The sequence below is a fragment of the Salminus brasiliensis genome, chromosome 11 (genome assembly GCF_030463535.1).
Source record: "Salminus brasiliensis chromosome 11, fSalBra1.hap2, whole genome shotgun sequence".
Classification (NCBI taxonomy): domain Eukaryota; kingdom Metazoa; phylum Chordata; class Actinopteri; order Characiformes; family Bryconidae; genus Salminus; species Salminus brasiliensis.
In genome coordinates, this window is record NC_132888.1 from 13,264,849 (window position 1) to 13,289,909 (window position 25,061).

General features: G+C 43.8%; 1 protein-coding gene across 11 annotated transcripts in view; it reads left to right on the forward strand.

Moving 5' to 3' along the window:
• The window catches only part of tenm4 (teneurin transmembrane protein 4), a 239,132-nt gene extending 214,552 nt beyond the window's left edge, over positions 1-24,580 (forward strand). For all 11 annotated transcript variants that reach the window (XM_072691808.1, XM_072691809.1, XM_072691810.1 and 8 more), the window contains 5 exons: positions 2,155-2,390; positions 9,481-9,777; positions 10,712-12,326; positions 14,039-14,181; positions 21,085-24,580. In XM_072691808.1, the coding sequence (XP_072547909.1) occupies positions 2,155-2,390; positions 9,481-9,777; positions 10,712-12,326; positions 14,039-14,181; positions 21,085-21,843 (3,050 nt within the window). In that variant the 3' untranslated portion in view covers positions 21,844-24,580. The remainder of the gene's footprint in view (positions 1-2,154; positions 2,391-9,480; positions 9,778-10,711; positions 12,327-14,038; positions 14,182-21,084) is intronic.
• Positions 24,581-25,061: the final 481 nt, after the last annotated feature.

Sequence of the window (25,061 nt, forward strand, 5' to 3'; positions counted from 1 at the left end):
ATCTCATACACAATATGTAAGCAGTTTCAACTATATCTCCCAGTCCTGAAAAAGGAGACAACCGTAGATGTTTACCACATCACTCTACTTGGTTTTGCAACACAACCTGCCTTCAGGTTCAGTCTGCCTCAGACTCAGAGGTCATACAGGTTCCTCTTATTAATTCAAGGATCCACTTATGTAATGTGTAGTTCTACCACAGAAACAGACCTTCAGCATCCTCGTTCTAACATTAATGCAAGCGGACAACTCATGAAGTGGCCTCTTTCCTTTCCGAAGGCTTTTCTTTCCAACGTTAATATCACGTAACCGTTGAATGAGCTTGTCGTTCTTAGTTGACATAACATTCATGAACGCATGTGTTTCCACCAGGGACGGAAAAGCCGGCCACACATTTCTGTGTGTTTTAGATTTGAGAGCTGATGCGTAATTAGCGCGGCTCTCGACAAGTCATTAATTCACAGCGGCCGGTAATGAGAGTTTTATTCATGGTGGGCCTTGTTAAAGTGCTGACTGACGCTTACTTGTGTGCTGCAGTGGTGGCATTACTGCACTGCCTCTCTGCTTGCCATTCTGTCTTGCCTTGTTTCATTCCTTTTTACTGTTTTTAAGCTTCTTTACTGTTTCTTCTTTTATTCAATTTCCCTTTTCTTTGCTCTCTACCACCATAACTCTTCCTCTGTCTCTCTCGCTCTCTCTCTCTCTCTCCCTCTCTCTCTCTCTCTCTCTCTCTCTCTCTCTATCTCTCTTTCTCCCTCTTCCACACACTTTTTCTCTCCTTTTCTCTTTACCTCTCTGAAATTTGCCACTAGACCACCTGGGAACTGAACTGCAGATTAATTCGTGTCTCTTCATGGCCACAGACACACATGCTCAGCCCTGATTGTTACTCTCTCCCTCTCTCTCTTTCCCTTCCTTCTCACTCTGTCCTTGGACTGCTGAAGCACTGAGGTTTTGCGTCCGCAGGGCTTTCTTGCATTGCTCAGTTTCTTAGACCTTCTCAGTAACAAGGCCTTGTTTAGCAAAACAGCACATTAATCCTTTAGGATCTACTCAGAAAGCATATTACTTCTGCATGATCTCAATGCCTCTGTTTAGTTGTTTAGTTTAGTTTGTAAAAAACGATGTAACAAAGCTTGAACATCTGTAGATTTCCGTTTGTGTCACAAATAACCTTTTTAAGCAGGCAAACACAAGGACAGAAATGTATAATTCACACTTCAGATGTCCTATAGTTAGTAAATCAATAATAGGCCCAACTTAGCAATGCTTATTGCATTCTGAATCGCCTCTCACACCCATTAAGAAGCACTGCATCCAACAATAAAGGCAGTATGGTGCACCTGTAATATACACTCTTCATATATTCATTACATGCATCCCTTAATGTCTCTTTAGCAAAGGCAGTGGTTCTATATAGATAACCAGGACAGCTCAAAGAACCATTTGCATGCTTAAATAGTTATTTGCCTGGTTAAAAGGCTCTCCAGATTGGTGGGCAACCTGTTGTAGATTGTTCTATATAGAACCATATATAGAACCAAAAAGGGTTCCAATATCATTACAAATGTAATCTTTTCAGCACTATTTAGAAATATTTTGCTGTGCAGTGCAGTGATAGACAATATGCTATAGCACATAGAAAGCCCATAGGTTTTCCCTTAGTGTCCTTTTAGGAAAATCTATTCGCTCAGCAGCCATCTATACAAAGCCACCGGGCAGTTATGTTCAGTCACACTGTCAAAAGTATAAGATCCTCAAGGTTCGTTCATTTGAAACTGTGAAGAAACCTCTTAAGGTGCTTTGAGGAGGAAAAGGGTTCCTTGAAGGTTCCTCCAAGCATCTTCAGAGGTTCCTCCACAATTTCAATTCATTTTGTGCTCTCCTCCAAGCATGTTCAGATGTTTAGCAGCAGTCTGGCTTCTCATGACACAGAGGAGGCACATGCTAGCTTTCACTCTACTGGTACTTGTAGCATTGTATGATGGGGGTCCTGGCTAGTGGGTGGGGATTGGAAATTGATAGTAGTCTGAGCAAAGCCATGCTTGATTGACTCGAATATGATTGATTTGCTCTGACATTGACCACAGTTAAAGACTTCCCTGACCTCCATGCAGGCTGTAACTCTCTGGCTTTACTCTCTGCCCATTACAGAGCAAGTGAAGAACAGCTACTACATCGGGCTGGATGGCTCTCTGCGGTTGGTGCTGGCTAATGGGATGGAAGTGTCCCTGCATACAGAACCCCACCTGCTCTCAGGTACAGTCAACCCAACGGTCAGCAAGAGGAATGTCACACTGCCCATAGACAATGGCCTCAACTTAGTAGAGTGGAGACAACGGAAAGAGCAAGCCCGGGGACAAGTCACTGTGTACGGACGCAGGCTGAGGGTGAGTTGTAAGACACAAACACACACATGGGCTTTTATAGCATTGAAATGTGTATTACACTGAAAAATGGGTAGAATTTACTTGATTCAAATCAGTCCTGGGAACCTGGACCAGGACAGGGAAAGTGGCATCACCAACAGTATTTTTCTTCCTTAAAGAGCTCTGAGCACTTACAGGAGCAGACAGAACAATTTACAGGAGCAACCATGAGCTTTAATGAAATAACCAAATGAAATATGGTTTAGAATTAAAGGGCCCATATGGAGTTTTTTTCTTGTTTGAGATAGAGGAGTTTGATATAATATGTAAACATTAGGGATGTTAAGCATCGTCAGTGGGAAGGAAGGCTACAGCGACCAGAAATAAATCTACATCAACACAGTAGCCATGGAAACCAAAGACAGTAAGCACCAGCTCTAACGTGACTGCAGAACAGAGTGTTTGGTCACCTGGTGATGTATTGAAGAGAGGGCTAAATTAACAAGTGCCCTTGAAATATTTATGATGTTGATTAATTAAAGCTGATGAATGTGCTGTAGTAGCTTCCGTCCCTCATACTGTTGTTGTTGTCCTTATTTCGCCATGCCCACTTTCAAGAGTTAGACTTTCTGGTCATTATGTATCAAATAGTTTATGGTGGTACTGTATTCAAAGGGAACACAGTCTGAAAGCAGCATTGCAGCAGGCTATTTAGCATTGTTCAGAGCTATTTAGAGCTTGAGGAACAAGCTAGTTAGCATGTTTACTGAGATGCAATAAAAATGTGACTTGAACATTCACTGTGTGTGAACTGTACTGCATTTATGTATGCCAGGGGATAAGAGTTCTTCCTAGGACAAACTGGACACACACACACACACACACACACAAACAAGCACAATAACTTGATCAGATAGACTCTCCTCTTCCCACACAGTGAAAGGGATAAAGGCCCTGTTTGTGTCCACAACATCATACATAAACACACACAGAGTTAGACCCAGAGGTAAGGTACATGCCCACATAACCCCGTCACACCTAAATACGTTCTCGGTTTGGCCTGGCAAACACAGAAACACAAATACACACCCCGTAAACCCAGTCTGACAGTCAGCCTCTCACAGAGAGCAGTAATTGCAAGGCCGTGTTGTAGCTATGGTTAACTTCACACAGCTCTGGCTTCGTTTTCTCTGAGGCTCGGTGACTCATCTGAGCACCTAAGTCCCTGTTCTGGGCGTAATTGCCTCTTGATTATAATCTCTCTAGCCTCATCTTGCTGCTCACGGACGTTTATTGAAGAGGCCCGTGCAGTGCACCTGTCTTTTAGAATGATAACCGTTTTTATGGCTGCACCGTGGTGCTCTGACCCAGCCCCAGCAGTCTCGGAGCTGTCTTCCAAGGTCAGGTTGTGTGTAATACGTGCGTGTGTGTGAGTATGTGTCTGCAGCTCAGCGGTCAATCCATCATGCTACGGCATCCAGCTTTGTGACCCTGAGGGCTAGGTCAACGCCTGGGGCAGTGATGACTCCTCTGATGAATGAAACCCAGAGGCTTTCCTCACTGTACCACTCTGACATCTCCATCCGTCTCCCCGCTGTAGCGCAGCACTGATTGTGTAGAATTCACCGCAGGAGTGCGAGGGCCTGTCCACGCCATGTTTCAGCCATTGGCCTTATTGAGCTTGAGTGGCAGGGGCAGCGGAGGTGAGTTGTGTCACTTCAGCTCCAGCTGGTGCACCCTAGGCTTCAGAGGGGTGATAACTACAGGGCTGCAACTAGTGATTATTTCTATAATATGCCGTTCTAAGTAGCTTTTAAATGTTCGTGTAAAGGTGCCAAAGAATGCATTTATTATTTTAGGGTGGTGTTTGATGTATTAATAGTAAGTATAAGATTTTGGTTGTGGCGAAAAATGCACAAACATGGTTTTACAAGTCTATTTACCACCCTGTTAATTTGCTTCAGAATGAAATACACTGGTTTATGGCACATAGATGTTTTACAGAGAGCTGTATATTATAGCATAGTTGTAACACTGTAACAGAAAACATTGTAATTATTTATATATATATATATATATATATATATATATATATATATATATATATATATACTGTCATCTGGTCGTGTTAGCAAGCTGAAAAGACTCATTCAGGGTTAGTTTTTAGCCATGCCCCCACTTCCTTCCTTGGCTATGGCTTTTCCATGTGATTAGCTTCAGTTTGATAGTCAGCTAATAGTCCAGTTTGTTTTTGAGGAAGTGAAATGATGAAGAGAACAGATAGAGGATGAAGAGCTCACCTTGTTAATGAGTTGATTAGCTGGGTGTGCTGGGAGCAGGGAAAATGAAGACTAAAATGTGCTGGACAGCCGGTCTCCAGAGCCAGGATTGGGGACCACTGTGGAAGTGTACTGATCAGAATCAGTTGGAATACCTACAAGTGCTTCACTATAGTAATTCACTATTTTTTAGTTTTTGAGCTATAGGAGTCCATGTTAAGCCATGTTGTTTACTTTGTCAACTAATCATTGCAGCTCCGGTAATGACAGAACCAATCATCTGCATGACCCAGTTGCCATGCAGCTCATCATATACAGTAATAACATCGAGTCGTCCAGCAGTAATGGGAAAACTGCGTCGGCAGCCACCCATCACTGCTTCCACGGAAGCCTGCATCCTTCCGTACTGCTCTGGTGTTTGTATAAGAAAGGTCAATCTGGGGGTTAAAGCTGCAGGAAGGAATGTTTTGCTAGTTCACTCAGCACAGTGAACAGTTTTTCACAAAGGGGACATTTGGTGGATGATGACTGGTTTAATAGCCCTGTTTTTTGTTTAGAACGGATGGCAGATAAAATGCGTAGAATGGGCGAGTCCCTCGGGGTGGATTGTGTGTGTGCCTTTGGAAACGAGAGTGGTCTAATGGTAAGAACAAAAAAAGATGGATCTCGCTGGAATCATTAAGTAACCTTGAGTGACATGTCAAGTGACATTGTGTCACATTATATGGGTGACTGGGTGGGTGACAATGTATGAGCGTGTATGTTTGAGAGGGTAGGGCAGAGTGTCTGTGAGTGTCTGCCTTGACGTGTTGAGGAATAGACAGTCAGTGGAGGGAGGGTGTGGTTCTGTATACATGCCTCCACACACACATGTATACAGACACACACTCCAGTTTCCATGTTCTCAGACACTAGAAGTGTCTGTTGTTTTGTGTATGCGCTTGATTTATATTGCATTGTTATTATTATATTATTACATATGTATTACATAATTATTACATGTATTAACTAGTTATTACATAGTAGTTGTGTAATAAACTACATTTCCATATGATTTACATTCTGTATACATTATTTTCAGAAGGTTTAAGTCTGCTCTTAATATTTTTTTTTCTTTTCAGTGTCAAACAAATATAAAATATAATAAAAAAAAAAAGGATTTCCCTTTCAGTAAAACACAACAATACCTTCTCATCAAATCCAAAGCTTAATAAAACACCTTCTCTTTTACTTACGAACACCAACACGGTATCAGTTAAAAGGTTCGACTCGTTTTCGTGAGCTGCGAGTGAATGATAATTTAGTAAAATGCAAAAAGACACATTGTGAGGCGGATGCACGCCATTGGGGACCTGGAGGGTTGAAAGAAGAGGCTCAGCATTAGCTACGACGTGTGTGTGTGTGTGTGAGTGCGTGTGCAACTGTGCACGTGCCCGTCGCCGTGGCGACTCAGCTGTGCTAGCAAAGCTCATGACTTATGCTGCCAGGGCACGGTGGTTGTGCCGCGCTCCATGGCAACCGGGCCACCTCTCAGCCCCAGGGCTTTGTGAGAGTAATGGGGGAAATTCTCCCTCTGCTGCGCGCCGCATGAAGCTCCTAAAACGCTCGCATCCAGAAAGCCGCCCTCAAAGCCTTGCACACAAAGCCCGTATTGACAGTCCTGTGGATATGCTGGTGTGCGTTTACTAGAACAGTGTCCTATACCGCCTCCAAACAGACATGGTAAACACAACAGCACGCGTGTTTGCTCGAGGAAGTGAAAAATCGCACTGAGCAAATAAGATTACAGTTCTTATCGGAGTGGCAGCGGGGACACGTTTGGAATGGAAGGCAGAGGCGCAAGCAAATATTGGACTTGCAAAACAAAAAGTTGAATTTGTTTTTTAGCGAGGATACAAAAGACAGACAGACGGGCACACTCAATGGAATGTTGAGCTTTGGATGACAAGTTTCATTAGGGACCATTTTTGGAAGCAAATGTCTTCTTATTGTCATAGTTTTTTGTGTTTATGATTAATATTCTTAGGAATGTATATGTTACACAAAATGGGTTTGATATGGTGCTGAAAAGAGTGATTTTTGGGCCAACTACAAGAGATTTTTCTTGTATGTGAAGACTATTTACCATACAATGATCCATTTGAGCAATTTTTTTCCTTCCCTATTTTCTCCTAATTTGGTAATGCCCACCCGTTTGTAACTTCCCCCTAGCACTAGCAATGCTCCCGACACTCTTCTTTTACACGCAAAGCCGGCCAACATCGCTTAAGAGTGATGAGGGGAGAGAGCATGGTCATTTGAATGCTCAGTGCTTCTTAAAGTTGCCATGGTTCTCTACAGAACCAATGCCTTTACTGAAGAACCCTTGAATGACTCTTTTTGTGTAGTTGAGAACGGGAATGGTTGTTGAATGGTATGAATGGGATCGCCGTACACGAGTCATGTGTTCACCAGTTCCTGCCCTCTGTTCCAATCCTGATCTTTAGCTTATTTTAGAGCTGTGTTTCACAACCTAAATCCTCCTCATATCCCCTTTGCTTTGCTAAGCCAGGCCTGTTTTAAGGAATGTCCAATTTAAAGCATTCCCCTTGAGTGGGTTTCCATTCTCCAGAGGCCTGGGATCTCTCTGCCAAAAGAGGTTTTTTTCCAGCCTGTTGGACCTCTGCTCAACCAGAGCCTGGCATGGCCATCCAGCCTTCTCAATTTATCTCTCTCCCTCCCTCCCTCCCTCCCTCTCTCTTTTCATCAAAATGAGTCCAGCTTTCTACTTAGAAGGGCCTTGGAAAGGAAGGCCCGCTGAAAGCAGAGACCTTTCTCAACATCAACCTTCTCCTCTGTAAGCCCGCTCTCACTGCTATATGATAGTCCGTCACTACTGGCGGGTATGTTTTTGGGCAGGTTACATGATGCAAAGATTGCATATGAGAATTTCCTAGACGCATTCTTTCTTTCTTTCCCTTTTTTTAAATGTAGGTCTTTGATCATTTGCTTGGCTCCATCTCTGTTGCAGGATAAGCAGCTTACTAAAGGGAGAGGACGAGAACTGCAGGGCATTGGCTTGTTCACATCAAGAGTAGAGGAAAGAAATGCAAAAACATAAAAAAAAGGAAGCATATCTCTCCTTCGTTCTGCCACCCCTGCTGGGAATTCTCCTATTCACCAGCTCCTTGCTTTTAATGTAAAATAATCCTCTCAATTAGGTATTAGTGACATTAATTGGCCCTGGTATAATTGTCCCTTCACAGACGAGGGTTTCCAGCGTGCTCGCGAGGAGCGAGAGCACTTTCGAGCCATTCCTCCCAGCATCCTCCAGTGTCACTGGACGGCGGCCAACAGCAGCCCGCAAAGCCGCTTTAAGACTGCGCTAAGCCATGCCAAGCTGGGTGCTGGTGTACCTGCAGTGATCAGCCCCCTTTAATCAGAGAGACATGGCTTTGCGGAGAGGGGGCCAAGGAAAATGATGCTTTCATTACACAGCATTTTAGGGAAAAAATACCAGATGGTCACTTAGGCCGTTGTCATTTGGACCCACATCTTAACAGCTCAGAGTTGGCATGCAGGATTTACTTGCTTAAAAGCAGAATGGTTAGAAATGAATTACAGCCATGTGTTCAGGTGGGATATGTGTTACTTAGGTCTGACAAACGAAATGTGATAATGGCTTGGTAACACCAGAATTCATGAACATCAGTTGTGTTTTTTCTGTACTTTTAATAAAATAAAATAACCCGTAGTAATTTGTAGTAGTTCTGAAGAGTTACTGTTAAAGCCATATTTAGGTTCATCAGGTTTTCATTTCCAATTAGAAAATCAACAAACAATGTAATATGAATATTACTTGTCCTTATGCATTTGACTGTACGTGATTTTGGAACATTTGTATTTGTCTGTTCATCATGAAATCAGCACAGAATTTAAAGGCATTTCTAAATGGTGTTTACAAAACAGATGGTTTTCGTAAGACAGTGCTGAACGTCATATGTCTCAATGAGAAACTGGAGCAAGGATTATATCAGATGCAAAACTTCTCCGCCAAAGATGGAATAGGCATGACAAACTTGAAATCACCCTCTGCAAGATTGGAGGTTAAATGTGTTTGGAATGAGCTCTCTAAGCCCCCATTGTTTAGCTGCTACTCTAGTGACTTTCCTTGCTAGTGTAATGTGATGCTGGAGCACACCTCGATTGAAGTGGATGGATGGCGCTAGCAGACAAAGGCTGACTGTGAGTCATTGTGCCCCTCTCTCGTTCTTTCTGCATTGACCCGGATGTGCCCCACGGATTACCACCTCCATACGAGTGCCTCTCTTCTCTGATCTCAGCATGTGCTGGGATTAGAAGGCCCTTTCGAATTAGAAGTGAGCCGAAACTCAGTGTGGTGTGTCATTTGAGTCCTGTAGTGAGTCTTTGACTATATCTACCTCTCAGGAGCACCGCTGTTTTTCCCTCAAGTTCCAGCAGAAGGAAATGGCAAAGTAAAATGAAAAGTCCTCTACTTTCTGCTAATTCGTTTCTCTAATGCAGGCTGAGTGACATTAATGATCAGTAAATGTCTCTCAGTCTCCTCGCTCGGACAGATGGACTCCCACCAAGTGGCTCTCTTTGCTGATTTACTCCTCACAAGCAAAGAAATATGGAAATGAGTCTAAGTAGCATCACTTCAATAGCTTCTGTTCTCTAGAGATAGGACCACACTTTCGGGAATAAAAAAACACAATGGTAATTAAAAGAGTTCCTTGAAGATCAATTAGCTCCTGGTGCAGAATTAGATTTCCTCTTTATCACCTTCAGACATATTGGAATTAACCCTCTGCTGCATTTCTCCTTGACAGGTTCATAACAGGAACTTGTTGTCCATGGACTTTGACCGCATCACACGAACAGAGAAAGTATATGATGATCACAGGAAGTTTACTCTGAGGATCCACTATGACCACGCAGGAAGACCCACCCTGTGGGCTCCAAGTAGTCGGCTAAATGGGGTCAATGTCACCTACTCCCCTGGTGGACATGTGGCCGGCATCCAAAGGGGAACCATGTCCGTTCGAATGGAATACGACCAAAATGGAAGAATCACTTCACAGATATTTGCAGATGGCAAGTCTTGGAGCTACACCTACCTTGAGAAGGTAAAGGGCTTTGGACACATAATAGTAAAGATTAAAGATAATGATTATCCTGCTTCATGAAAGAAAAGCATGAGGTAAATTGCCCAGGACCCTTTTAACCTTGCAGTGTTCTGGGGCTTTGTGTTGTATTGTCGAGTTTTAACTTTGCCTGCCATGGTTAAAGCTGTCTGATTCACTCTGTTCACATTATGCATTGTTACAGCCGACAGCTTGACAGCATAGTTATGCCCAAAATAGCACTCTGTTAGAAGAAGTAAAATGTCACTTTCTCGCTAATTAGAATGAAGATCTTGAGGCAGGAATGCAAACCTGCGATTTTACATTTAGTAAGAAAATGGCAACTACTCATCGTGTGAACAGTTTTGAAATGCTGACAGGACCATTTTAGTAGCCTTCAGAGAGTTTTAGAGTTATCACTCAGAAGCATTTGAATGTGTGTTAGGTGATTTGCTTTCTACAGGGGGGGTTATGTCAGTGCATGCTGCTTGGGTAGAAAGCTTGTAGTACAAATGAGAAGAAAGTGCTTCCTATTAAATTATGCACTCCAGGACATTCTACCCTTGACCTCAATGTTAACTAATATTATTTGTAATATTACTGGGGCGGGGGCATGGGGTCTGATGGTTTCATCACCGGCTAATGAGAATTTGCCCTGCAACATTTTTCAGCCAGTGTTGCAGCACGCCATCAAGCTATTTGTAATTTTTAGACCCCCTGAAGTGAATCTGTGACACCCCACAGTTTGTTGTGCAGTTAGTCGTGTAGCGTAATGTGACTCCTGGGCTTGCATTGACCTTCACTTCCGTTGGGCAGAGAATTTAACATTTAACGGTTTAACATTTTCAGGCGGTTTTCAGAAATGTGCTACAAATTATCATGCTTCATTGACTCAAGCATACTGAGTGTCACTTTGTCATTTTTTTCCCCTTGGCAGTCTATGGTGCTGTTGCTCTACAGCCAGCGACAGTACATCTTTGAGTTTGACAAGAACGACCGTCTCTCGTCTGTCACCATGCCCAATGTGGCCCGGCAGACCCTAGAGACCACTCGCTCAATTGGTTACTATAGAAACACATACAGGCCTCCTGAGGGCAACGCCACTGTGCTCCAAGATTACACCGAAGATGGCCTGCTTCTGCAGACCATTCACCAGGGTACAGGACGTAGGATCATCTATAAGTATGGGAAGCTCTCTCGTCTGCTTGAGATTCTGTACGATACCACACGTGTCGCCTTCTCGTATGATGAGGCAGCAGGCATGCTGAAAACAGTTAGTCTGCAGAGTGAGGGTTTCACTTGCACCATCCGCTACCGGCAGATCGGCCCACTTATCGACCGGCAGATCTTCCGCTTCAGTGAGGAAGGCATGGTCAACGCCCGATTTGACTACAACTACGACAACAGCTTCCGGGTCACCAGCATGCAGGCTGTCATCAATGAGACACCACTGCCCATTGATCTGTACCGCTATGATGATGTGTCCGGTAAAACCGAGCAGTTTGGCAAGTTTGGGGTCATCTACTACGACATCAACCAGATCATTACAACAGCTGTCATGACGCACACCAAGCACTTTGACGCCTACGGGCGAGTGAAGGAAGTACAGTATGAGATCTTCCGCTCGCTGATGTACTGGATGATGGTACAGTATGACAACATGGGTCGAGTAGTAGCCAAAGAACTAAAAGTAGGGCCCTATGCCAACACCACGCGATACACGTATGAGTACGATGCAGATGGCCAGCTCCAAGTGGTGTCCATCAATGACAAGCCCCTGTGGCGCTACAGCTACGACCTGAATGGTAACCTGCACCTCCTGAGTCCAGGCAACAGTGCCCGCCTCACTCCACTGCGCTACGACATACGTGATCGTATCACTCGACTCGGAGATGTCCTGTACAGGTTGGATGAAGATGGGTTCCTCAGACAGAGAGGCAATGACTTCTTTGAGTACAACTCTGCCGGCCTGCTGGTCAGGGCCTACAGCAAGGTTGGAGGATGGAGCATAAAGTACCGCTACGATGGTCTGGGTCGCAGGGTGTCCAGCAGGAGCAGCCAGGGCCACCATCTGCAGTTCTTTTATGCTGACCTGTCCAGCCCTACAAGAGTCACCCACATGTACAATCACTCCAGCTCGGAGATCACATCGCTGTACTACGACCTTCAGGGCCACCTCTTCGCCATGGAGCTGAGCAGCGGTGACGAATACTATGTGGCCTGCGACAACATTGGCACGCCATTGGCTGTATTCAGTGGTTCAGGTCTCATGATCAAGCAGATTCTCCACACTGCCTTTGGCGAAGTCTACCTGGACTCCAACCCCAGCTTTCAACTGGTGGTAGGCTACCAGGGCGGCCTCTATGAACCCCTCACAAAGCTGGTGCACATGGGCCGCAGGGACTACGACGTCCTGGCTGGCCGCTGGACCACACCCGACCATGACATTTGGAAGCAGCTAAACAACAACAACATTGTGCCCTTTAACCTCTACATGTTCAAGAACAATAACCCTCTGAGCAACACTCAGGAGACCAAGTGCTACATGACAGGTAAATATGTAACCATTTAAATTTCATCTTTGTCTTGCTGCTGATGTATTTTGCTGTGTCTGTTTGCTTTGTTTGATTCATTGTTAAAGGCATTTTGACCAACTCCAGCTGAGCCTTTCATATTGTTGAATAGAAGCTATTTAATGGCTGGCACATAAGCGTGACTAACAACTTGAAACATAAACAATAAGGCACCATGTTACGAGCTTCAGTGCTTTTCAAGAGAGTCCACCCTGCAGTGAAGTGGTCATTTTCAGGCTTTGCTCCAGGCCTCAGCCTGGGGGATTTTTTTTTCTAGACTTTGCATTCGAAAAGCTCCCCAGGAACCATGGCAGTGCAACAGCTCTCTCTCTGTCTGTTCAGCATTCAGGTTTGCCCCCTAAAATATCGCATCAGTCTTTGTTGCCTCAGTACATAGGGGAGGTAATAGCAGTGAATGCTCCCCAGTGGAGCTGGAGAACACAATGGGGGTCATACAAATCAGAGCCAGGGGCAGTCGTATCAGCTTCTCTCTGCTTGGAACCCAAACAACAGTTTTATTGGAGGAGGACGAAATATAGGCATGTTTGTAGTCTGTGCCAGTGCCTTTAAACAGGCTATTCTGCCTGAATTCAAAGGCTTAGTTTATGCCCTTACTGCCAAGGGGAAATGAATGATTAAGAGTAGTGTCCATTAGCTGTATTGTTTAGATTGGAGCGCAGCCGTGGGTTTGGCTTACTTAGTGTATTTGATTAAATTGAACATTAAGACAAGGGGATATATGGAAGAATATTAAAGCAGCACACATCTCTCAGGATAAGCTTGCAAATGCAGACTCTTTGTATGCTAACAGTGTTGCCTGCTAGGTTCACTTAACGCTCAGCTAAACAGCTACCCACTAAGGTTTAAACTATATCATTAAGCCCAGCTCTGGAGGAATGCTGAAACCGACTCTTGGATATTTAGATATACAAGAGTAGGTTCTAATCTTCAACATGAGTGATTGTGTTGGCATTTAAATTGCACACTTTAAATGACTCAGGGTGCATTTATTGTCCTTCATCACTTGCTTATTTAAGCAAGCCCTATCTGGTAAAGCAGACAGAAATAAAGGAGCAGATGCCAAAGTGCATTTCATTGTTGTACCAATGATTTTACTGTCCATGACAAATGCCTTTAGATGCAGTGGAGAGAAATCACTCAGACGCCGATTTGATTCTGGTCAAGGTTCATTTTCTTTCCATCTTACAATTTGAAGGCATTTGCAACCTTCGTAAACAAATCTAAATACACAATTTTCTGATTATAGAATGGGTTGAGACATTTGGCTCAGGAGAGAGCATGAAATGTGTATTACAATCAAGCGCAGGCTGTGAACCGAACCTGAAATGTTACTTGACTTTGTGAAACGCCTGATGGAAGTTTTATTGGCGCTGGCGAGAATTATCGTCTTTCTCGTAGAGATGCTGCAGCCTCCGGAGTATTAATCACATTTGGCGTGCTGTCACAAACTAATCAGGCTTTTTGTTGTAATGAGTGCAGGGGGAGCTCATTTCATGGAGAAAATCACTTGACCTGTGAGCTCCTTCTTAATGAATCATATTTTGCAGTTTAGTCAGACCACTGAAATGTCAGAGAGGTGGAGAGCAGCTGTGGAAGGTGTGCTGATGAGTCAGGGCAGGCACTTGCATCTTTCTAAGCAGGGTTGTCACATCACTTTTCTGTCATTGCAGATGTGAATAGTTGGTTGGTGACGTTCGGCTTTCAGCTGTATAACGTCATCCCTGGCTATCGGAAACCAGTCACGGATGCCATGGAGCCGTCTTATGAACTCATTCACACCCAGGTGAAGACGCAAGAGTGGGACAGCACCAAGGTACGCCAACAGACATGCTATGTCTTTAATAGGACTTACTAGATGTCCTACTCATGTAGGCTTCAGATCAGTTGGGTTGTAATGCAGGGATTAGTGCTTTACCTGATTCAACACACTTGGTTACAAAAGGCCTTCTTGAGCTGTGACCTGCCAAGAACCAAGGTTGACACCCCTATGTGTGTTGTTAGCAATTTTGGGTCCTATCACTTCATCAGAATCCAATGATCATAAAAAAAGTATCTACAGAAGGTTTTCCAACAATCCGAAGAGCCATGTAACCAGGTAAAGAACCATTAACACATCCAAATGCCAAAGAACCTTTGAGGAGTCTCTATTTTTTAAGTGTGTCCTTCAGATCCAGCTGCAAACTTTATTCTTGGTAGCCCGACCCTTCAGTTTCACAGTCTCCCTGTGGTGCCCACAGCAATCAGCCCAAATCACAGGCGAGCGAGCCTGCCCTCTGCTCCGGCTCCTCAAGATGAGGGAATGGGGTCAAAATAAAGAGCTCTTGTAATAGTCCTGCCATTAGGGAAATTCACTCCACATTTCCTCCACCACTGGCCATTGATTTCAGCTCAGCCTTACACACCTTCTCCCTCACTCCCCATGCTTTTCCTCCCCACTACTTTCACTTTCCTATCTCTCTCTCTCTCTCTCTCTCTCTCTCTTTTTCTTTCAGTCACTGGCCACAGAATACAGCTCTGGGGCTTATCAACCTTTTGTGTCTCCTTTAAGTCACCTGAATAATTGAGAAGCTGCATGTTGTCTTCGTGGGTCAGGTTACCCCCGAAGAGTGTCACGGATTAGGCACGCATTGATGGCTGTGTTGTTCCTTAGCACCCAGAGACACCCTGTTCTCATGGCGACCTGGCTCATAATAACCAAAGGGCCATCCTAATGTCAGTGTCTGCTAGGCGTGTGACATTTGACATGTGAAAGTGGCAGGGGACTGCAGTTCTCTCTGTTCACTCAGTCAGAATGTCTGAGGTTTCACGGCCATATTTAAGCAATAAAGCCTTTATTGCAAATGGATGTGCTGTAATAGGCAGGCGTTTGAAGGCGAGAGGCGTGCGTTGTTTCAGGCTTCTGAGGTATGAGATTTTAAATGTGCCACGATGGAACTGTTTGAAGCAATCGCTCAGACAAGGTTCACTTAGTTCTCACGCACAGTCAAGGAGAATGGGGAAGCAAGCAAAAAAACAAAAAAACTAATTCTCATATTACTCCAGAGATATTGTTCTACAGTCTGAAATTTGGTGGAATGCTGTCTCCTTCGCAGAGTTATGCTGGCTTGTACAGGACTTATTGAAGGCCTTGAAGCTTCTACACAGCTGGTTTTTTTTCTCTCAGTTGAAATTGAAAATAAATGAAAGCTAAATAAATAGCAAGTTTCCATTATGCAAATGAGTTTGGTATGGGTAGCATTTACAGTACTGTAAAAAAATGGTGAACAAACTACTCCATTCAAAACAAACTGCATACAGGACCACAACTCAAGCATGGAATTAATCTCATTTATTCCCATCATATAATATGGAAGTATTGGGACGCCTGCTCATGCATTGTATCTTTCAAAATCTATCTATTTTGAAAAAATATATCAATGATATTAAATTAAATAATTGATTGGATGATTGTTCGGATGATCACCACTCCACCTCATCCCCAACTCACTCGGGTATTGGATGGAGCACCATCATACCAGAGAACACTGGTTCTAAGCTCAGTGCTGCCCCCTCAGAGCTTCATACTGCTCTAGCCCACACCGGCATGGTGCCAGTATGTTCATGTTTAGCGGCTCCAGCAAATCCTATTCTATTGGCAGTACTTCAGTACTACAGGAACTAGACAAGCTGTATGTGTGTGCATTTGTACATCTGTGTTGGCATTTGGTACAGCTGAATGCATTCATTAGAAGTGGTGACCACAAACATTTGGACATTTTAGTGTAAGTGGATAAAAATGGATAGTTATTGAAACTTTACATTTTATCAGTATCATCAAGCACTGCCCAGGCATACTGTAACTCAGCTGTTTAATTGGTCAGTCTGTGTTGTTCTGTGGGCTGGGGTAATTCCTTTTAACAGTACAAAGTATTTGCAGACCGAGGATAGTGGGTATAGCGGTCAGAAAACCTCACTGGGTCTTTTATTTTCAAGGGGGCTGGAAGGTGGGTTAAGCATGACTAACCTGCCAGATCTGTTGGTTCTGTTCCTCTGCACGAAGCGTGGGCTAAGTCAAAGTCACATGGGACTTACTTGGCTACAATGCTCTTGCAGTCTCCACCGGGCCCAATCTCAACCCCCAGGGAGCAGCTCAACACCCTTCAAACTGCAACCTGCAGATTTCCACTCCAGAGGGCGTCTTACAACTCCTCTCCTGTGCCTCTTTCAAGGCCCCTATCAAAAGAGGAACACACCAAATTCAATTCCGAGAGACCTCTTTTGAATTTTCTCATTCCAAACTGCATTGCATATGCTCTAGCAGAAGAAAGAAAACACTAGAAAACACTGAAAAAAATCTATTTTCTGTACTCTTTCCAAAGTTCTGGAAGTGAGGCGATATCGGAAGCAGAAAGAAAGGCCTAAGCCCTTGAATTTTCAGTGTAGGAATAGCTACTTGGTATTTGGCTACATAAATCAGCGCTACCGCACTGACAACCATTATTTCCTTTTTTTATTGGGAGGAAGTAAATGATTCTAATTGCTGGCCAAATTGCTTTTTGGCCATATAATTATGGGGTCATTTATGGGCTTTTAAAGCAGCTGCATTTAAAAATCCACTAATGGCCCCTGCAACAGTAGCACTGCTCTTATGAGAGGCTGGAGTAGGTTGTTTGTTCCATAATGCCTATGCTTCATTCAAAGCATCTGCAGAGATGAAGGAGGAGGAAAGGGCCACTCCTTTGCACTGTGTGGCAACAGCTCCTCCATTTGCTTCAGGTAGATGCTTTTTATGTGCTTTAACAGTACTCTCAGAAGAACAAGGATGAGACATACGGACAATCAGCCATAACATTAAAACCACCTGCCTAATGTTGTTTAAAAGTCCATCGCACCATCAAAACAACTCTGAACTGTTAAGGCACGGACTCCGTTAAGAGATAGAGTGCTACAATAGTTTTTCTGTGGAATCGGTCCTGGTTGGCTAGCCTTTGCTCCTCACGGGCATCAGTGAGCCTTTGGTGCCAATGATAGTGTCCTTTTTGGGCCACTTTTGGTTGACCCAGTGAGCTAGGCATTACATGGCCCTTGTCAAAGTGGCTCAGACTCCTATGCTTGCCTATTTAACCTGCTTCCAACTACATCCACTGCAAGAACTGACTGTTCACTTGCTGCCATTCTAACAGGATAATCAGTGTTACCTCAAGTTACATAATTCGTTGTAATGTTATGACTGATCAGTGAATAGGACATGCGCAGTTTAGTTTTGTTTAGGTTTATAAAAGCACTACATATTGTGTCCATCTGCACTATTGCGTGGCTAGAATGGCAATACTCCCAGAATTTTGAAGTCTTTTCGAATAAAATGAAGGAGTTTATGACAGCCACCATGCAAATGCCTCGCAACAGGGGTACCTGTATTTCCTTTTCAGTGTTTATACCAGTGAGCGGTCTTGTGGAAACATGTTTCAGAGAGGAAAAAGAACATGAGGATGAGATTCTAGTTCCTGGTTTAAAGTAGAAATGGTACCTAATGAATATCAGTACAAGAGTGCAGCAAAGTCCCACATTCGCACCTAACGCCTCTCAGCTGTAGCTCCAGCACACTGCAGACACAGTGCTCAGGCTTGTGTTATTACTATATTGGTCTTTTCTCCAAATAGCTGACCTCTTGTAATTAAATTGACAGCTCTTTGAAGCATGGCCTCGGCTGCCTCGTAAACTAAACGTGATGGATGCCACACACCAGAAAATGTCCAGAAACTGCAGGGAAGTGAGCATTCACTTTTAATCTCCCTCCCGCTCAGTGTCATTTTAGACTCAACAGGCCCAGGCACCTTGAGGAGCTTCTAGGTTGAAAAATGAGCGGGGCGTGTGGACTGACGTCCTGGTGATGTCCACTGTTAGCTCCTGACTTTGATCCTTGCCCTGGATTGATTGCCCTACGTGCAGCCAGATCACCCCTATGATCCTTAAATGATGCTGTTTTTCAGCTGAAATGTCATGGGGACAGACTGCAGGACAGATATTACCATCTTCATACCCCCTTTCTTCACACACATACACTGTATGTCCAAATGTTCATAGACACCCCTTCTAATGAATGCATTCAGCTACTTGAAATTGCACTCATTGCTGTACAGCTTGTCTAGTGCCTATACAATAGGACTCTCTGTACCAGATAAATATTAACCTATTGGTGCCATGCCTAATGCCAGGCCTGGGCTAGAGGGGTATAAACCCCCAAGCATTGAGCTGTGGAGCAGTGGATCTGTGTTCTCTGGAATGACAGTGCTCCATCCAATACTTTTGGGATGAGTTGGGGGTGAGGTGGGGTGGTGACCATCCAAAATCCTGATCTTGTGGAAAGCTTTCCCTGGACAGTAGAGACAGTTACTCTAACAAAAGCAGGATAAACTATTTGAATGAGCAGGGGAAACATGAACAAGCAGGTGTCCCAATACTTTTGTCCATATATGTTCAGGTGTCATATTAATGCCAGGCAGAGTTTGTGCTGGTCTATAGAGATCTTTACTGATCGACTACATTTGGGCCAAGGAAAACATTATTTGATTTTAGGCTCAATCAATGAATGGAGTGTGGGATGGTGTAAAGAGTTCCTGCTCCTAAGTGTTCTTCAAGGTTTGCATCTTCGTGGAGAAGTCTAACAGCTGAACCCCTCTAACTCAGCCATCCTCCTCTATAGTAAGATGGACAATGCCAGCCTGAGGTCTGTGGGGACCCTGTAGAGGGAGGAGGAAGAGATTGTAGGGCAGAGGGTCATAGGGAGGGAGGGAGATAGAGCGAGACAGGGACAAAGAGAGAGAAAGTAGAAGAGACATACGCATCAGCTGTTGGCAGTAGTCTGGGATTCAGTGCTTTGGCGCTAGCAGGGCTTTCAGTGTCTCTCTCTCTTCCTAGCCAGTGGCTCTTTGGTATGGGACCGCTCAGCACGATCTGCTCGTGGCCAGTGTCAGGCAATCGTCCCCCTCCCACCCTATACATCTCCCCATGTTGTTCAAATCTGTGTTCTCTGGGGCAAGGATCTCTTGTCAAGTGATATTAGACGAGAGGGTCACTGTTCAAGCCCCGAGGAGGCACTTTCCACATAACATCCGTGTTGGCCTCGGGAGTGGACACCATTTTCAACCCCCTGTCTTTTTTATTTCATTATTTCTCTTCAGCGAAATCACTGCTGACGACTATTGCTGGCAAGAGGAAAAAAAGCCTTTAATGTGATCTAGTTCGTTCTATAACCAGTTAAGGCCTGCTGAGAAAACTGCACGTAGATAACTGTCAGAAAAGAACATCAAGAGCAGCGGTGGTCACTACTGAGATCAAATAAACTAGACTGCTGTCAGACAAAACAAACTGAAGAATTAAACTAGCTTTGTATGAAGCCCCCAAAGAAAGCTGTAAAAAAAACAAAAAAAACAATAACATTTGCAGCGCTTGATCCGCATGCGTTCGCACACCTTAACATGGAATAGAGTCAGAGTCGGGAAATGAAAGATGTTTTGAAGTGGTAATGAAGCAGCCTGCTTCTAGACTGGGAGGGTGGGAAAGGGAAGGAGAGAGAGAGAGGCAGAGAGAATGTGGGGGAGAGTAGGGTGGCTTCCCGCTGAGATCACCCATCCTGCACCAGCCATCAGAAGACGTTACTTACTCTCAGGAAATAGCGGTAGTGGAGGCGGGAGGTGCAATCTAGCCTTCTGCTGCAGGACCTGGCAGAAAGGGTGTGAAAACCAAACGCAGATATTTCTGTGCTCACAGCGTACGCTTCAAGTCTGGGTTCAACCATAGCATGATGTTTCAAATTTCAGCCAGAAACCCCTAGAGACAGGGTCGTGGCAGAAGTAGTAGCAGTGAGGCTTTCTTGAGATGGAGCCAAATCTACACAGTGAATCTGCCCAATGCAAATTAGGACATGAAGTACTTACATGACCGGAGGAAAAAAAAAAGGTAATTGCGAGTTGAATGGGGTCTGAGTTACAGAGCGCACCTCAAGATGCATCCAGTAACTTAGGTACTCAGTTTACTACCCACTAAGGCCAGATTTATAGCATTGTGGTAGTACTTGGTCGTACTGCAGACACACTGCCTGTGTTTACAGGTTAATGAAGTTGGTAAACCTACGGTACCAGGTGTCAGAGGGAACAAACAGAGATTGCAGATTCATGTCCAGACAGTAAAAAAGAAAAAAAGGATTTTATTCCAAATGATTGAACAGCTCTACTTAGCTCAAACCAGCAAAAGAGCATTTTTACTTTCTGGATTTGAATTTGCCACCTCTGGGAACAAGGTCGTAAGCAGCTCTAGATATCACTTGGTAGTCACTTAGTACACTGTCTTACCTAGATAGCTCGACACATACTTGTTTTTCATATAATGTTACTTGTTAGGTTATCATTAGAAAGAGGAGCTAGCTATGCTCACTGTCTACTGAAATTTTCAATGGCCAAAATAGTCTGATTTAAACTGCTTGCCAAGAAGAAGGAGATACTCTGTTTGCAGCTTGTGTAGTGTAGTTGATAACACCATTTATATATATATATATATATATATATATATATATATATATATATATATATATATATATAAATATATTACATGTTTTTGCAGTCAGTTCACTATCCATAGAAGCCAGTGTTTCATTATACACCTGTTACAGGCAGACTGACTGTTTTTTTTAGGTTGAATGACTTTAATTAATTAACATAATTTATTTGTGTGTTTGCAGTCTGTACTTGGCGTCCAGTGCGAGGTCCAGAGACAGCTCAAGTCTTTCGTCCGTCTGGAGCGTTTCGACCAGATCTACAGAGCAAGCGCCGCTGGCTGTCAGCAGTCCCCTGGTCGGACATCCTTCGCATCTGGAGGCTCCATGTTCGGGAAGGGTGTGAAACTTGCCATCCGCGAGGGTCGCGTGAGTGCTGACATCATCAGCCTGGCCAACGAGGATGGCCGGCGACTGGCTGCTGTTTTGGACCAGGCCGTTTACCTGCAGGACCTTCACTTCACAATTGCGGGGGTCGACACCCACTACTTCGTTAAATCAGGATCAGTGGAGGGTGATCTGGCGCTGCTGGGCATGACGGTGGGCCGGCGGACACTGGAGACAGGCGTTAACGTGTCTGTATCTCAGGTGAACGCAGTGCTGGGTGGCCGGACGCGGCGCATCACGGACGTGCGGCTGCAGCACGGCGCGCTGAGCCTAAACGTGCGTTACGGCAGCAGCGTGGAGGAGGAAAAGGTGCGGGTGTTGGAGCTGGCCAAACAGAGGGTGGTGGATGCGGCCTGGGGCCAAGAGCGGCTCAGGCTGCGGCAGGGCGAGGACGGCACCCGCATTTGGACGGATGGGGAGAGGCAACAGCTGTTGGCTTCGGGTCGCGTGCAGGGCTATGAGGGCTACTACGTGGTTTCCGTAGACCAGTTCCCGGAGCTGGCCGACAGCGTCAGCAACGTCCACTTTCTGCGACAGAGCGAGATGGGCCGCAGGTGACATGACGGTGCTGCTTGGACTGAGCATCCGGGACTTCTTGCCAAAGACAAGTCGCTTACGTGACCACTTTGTTTCTTTTGGTTTGTGTTTTCCTTTAACGTCTCATGACTTTTTTGTTTTTAAGGACCTACATGGTTGCGAAGCAGTTGCACTGCATTAACATTCGAGTGCTCTTTTTTGGGGTGGGGGGAATTCTCAACAGCCTGGCCTTTGAGTTCTGGCTACTAGAGGAATGGAATACGACGATGTTGTTTAGTCAGTCCACTCCCTGTCCGCTGATTTGCTCAAAGGCAATCCTGAAAGACGGCTGCTAATGCATTATGCCCGTTTGCTGGTCCTGCTGCCAGGTGGAGCAGGTTGGCATTAAGCATCTCCATCCTGCCTCCTGCCCCGCCCCACTTGCCCGCCCAGCCCCACCTGCCCCCCCTACACCACAGCCAAGGAGAGACATTTTTTTTTGTTTCTTTCTTGCTTCTTTTTATACTTGAAAGCCTGATCGCATCACACTTGAAGAAGGACATTAGTGTCTGTGGTTCAGGCTCCAAACTGCCCCCCTTTTCGTCCTTGACTCCTGTCATGGTGTCACATGCCGTTTCGAGGCGGCGGTTGACTGGTTGCCTAGTATTTTTTTAATATCTGAATTTGACCAAATGGACAAAAAAAAGAAAAGGGAAGTCTCGAAGCGAGCTCGAAGTCTGACTAAAACAATGTGATGAAAAAAAAGAGAAACAGAAAATAGTTCCCCGTGGTCTTTAAAGATTCTTAAGATGGCACTGTTGGAAAAGCTAGCGGAAAGATGGTTTCTGTATTAAAATGAATATTTTACTAAAATAGATCAAAAATCACTCCAAATTTATTTCATAGCTGCATATATGAAAGTACAGTATAACTGATGTGAATACATTACAGAAAAAATGTGAACTGTTGTCCCTTTTACTGCTAATTGTTGTATTTGAACGATGCCTAGTGTTCTGACACATGGAATAAAGTATATATATATGTTTGGGAATGTCAATTGGTTAAATAAAGTTTTGCTTTGCTTTTAATTGTTAAAAAAAGAAGGATTTTAATATGCGAAACCGTTCCTTTTAAGGATAACAGTATTTATTTTAGTAACATGCTTTTTTAAAGCAATATTCCACTTCATATGTTCCCGATGTGCAAGAAATGTGATTGCTTTAAAAAAAAAAGGGGGGGGGGGGAGCAGCACATTGCTAAAACATGCCCTTAGCCATTCTCGAGGCGTGGAGTTCTAGCCTTGAACACTGGGCTAAGGACAGATTTAAAGCCCTGTGGGACGCCTGAGGGTCAGAATCTTAAGTGCCCTGGATGTGAAAGACGAGACCCCGCTGAGTCCCACAGCTGCCTGAGATGCATTAAGGGTCTGCAGGTGTGTAGGTTGCTGTATACAAGCTGAGGGGTTTACGTGCATGCCAATCTGGCAACCTGCCATCTGGATATAACTTGCTGCTTCTTATATGTGTCCTATAGCTCATCTACCCACTGAACTTCAGAGAGCGTCCAGCGGAGCCTCTCTCTGGTTTTAAATGTCCGAGGTGGAACAAAACGGTGTTAATGTGTCGGACGCTGTGTCACGCCAGCACCCCCGTCATGGACATCCGTCTCTTGACTAAAGCTGTTGCCTCTCTGTCTGTGACTGGGGAAGGTTTGAGGAGACGAAAAAGTTCAGTGATGAAAAGTGTCTCAAGCTGTAAAATACTGTCAAGCATATTTTTGTTTATTTGGATGTCAATTGGATGTTGGATACAGTGGCACTATGTTGGACAATATTGCTGTATTAAAAAAAAAAAAACAGAAAAAAAGAAAAACTCTGGCTGAAGGATAAAACATGCATTGTGGTGACTGCACTGACGACTGCGTTGTGAGGCTGTAATTTTTTTCTAAACTTTTGGACTCATTTTGATTTTTTTTTTTGTTTGTTTGTTTGTTTGTTCTCAACACTGTGTTTCTAACGCTTCTCTTTGAACCTGTAAATAAGAGGGCAAGAAATGGGCTGTAAATAAAATGCAACTGTAGATACCTTTTAGAGCTACAGCAGTGAATCTGTGTAGTCTTTAGGGAAAGAGGAAAAAATAAAGAATATTTTGTGTTTACATTTATTTAATTTGACTGTGATTTCCGTCATAATGCCAAGTGCAGGTTACACATGAACTATTCTACAGGTGAGATCCTGACTGTAGCTATACAATTACACATAGGCCTAGTTTACACTGGGCCAGGGACATCCCCCTCCCACACAAACACAGATTAGCTAGAGGTTGCATACAAAATGATTTAATTAGGCAGGGCTACTGTTGCTGCCCAGATATTGTAATAGCTAGCTGCCACACATTACAACAGATAAATAAATAAATAATAGTAAACAGACACCACAATGATCTCCAATATGGTCTGGCATGCAGATGAGTTTAAAATCATAAACACTATCTGAGAAAGAAATTTGGTGAGACGATAATCAGCACCATCCTCAGTGTTAGGTTTACTAAATGCATTAGCTCATAAATAGTGAAGGGGGGGTGTCAACTAGATAACATTGGTAGGCACATAGGTGACTGAGTAACAGGACAACATATGGGAACACATGCACCGCCACTTTTTTATTAGAAGAGGGGCGAGCACATTGCCGCTGTCACACAGTAATCTTCATTTCTGCATTTTTTTGTTGGACATAATGTGAATCTGGCAGTTGTTCCTTGAATTGCATATGTAGTAATGAATGGACCAATAGAAATGTTCCAGAATGACTTAAATTAAATCTTTTACATTTACTTTTAACTGAAAATTAAGCAGTTTTTTTTTCTCCTGTAAAAAAATCATGTGTGTGACAATAAGGATAAATTTTGCTTCTAAGTTTTATGTAAATTAAACATTATTTACAGTCAGTTGAGGTTTTAACATTGGCAAATGTGGTATTAATTAGTATAAATATTATTATAAATTGATTTATTATAAATAAGTCATATTTTGGGATAATAAGTCACTATTTACAGTTAGACTTCCAAATAAGACCTGCTGCTGGCAGAAACAAAGGAGAAATAATTTTGTGGAAATAAGCTTAATAGATTTGGCATTGAGCAGTGGGGATTACACTCAGAAGGTTTTTCACTTTTGTTCATTCTAAGAAAGTATTCATGTGTTTTTTCTGCTCTACGCATCTCTCTTCAGTTGGTAAATGGTTATAAGAAAATATTACTTAA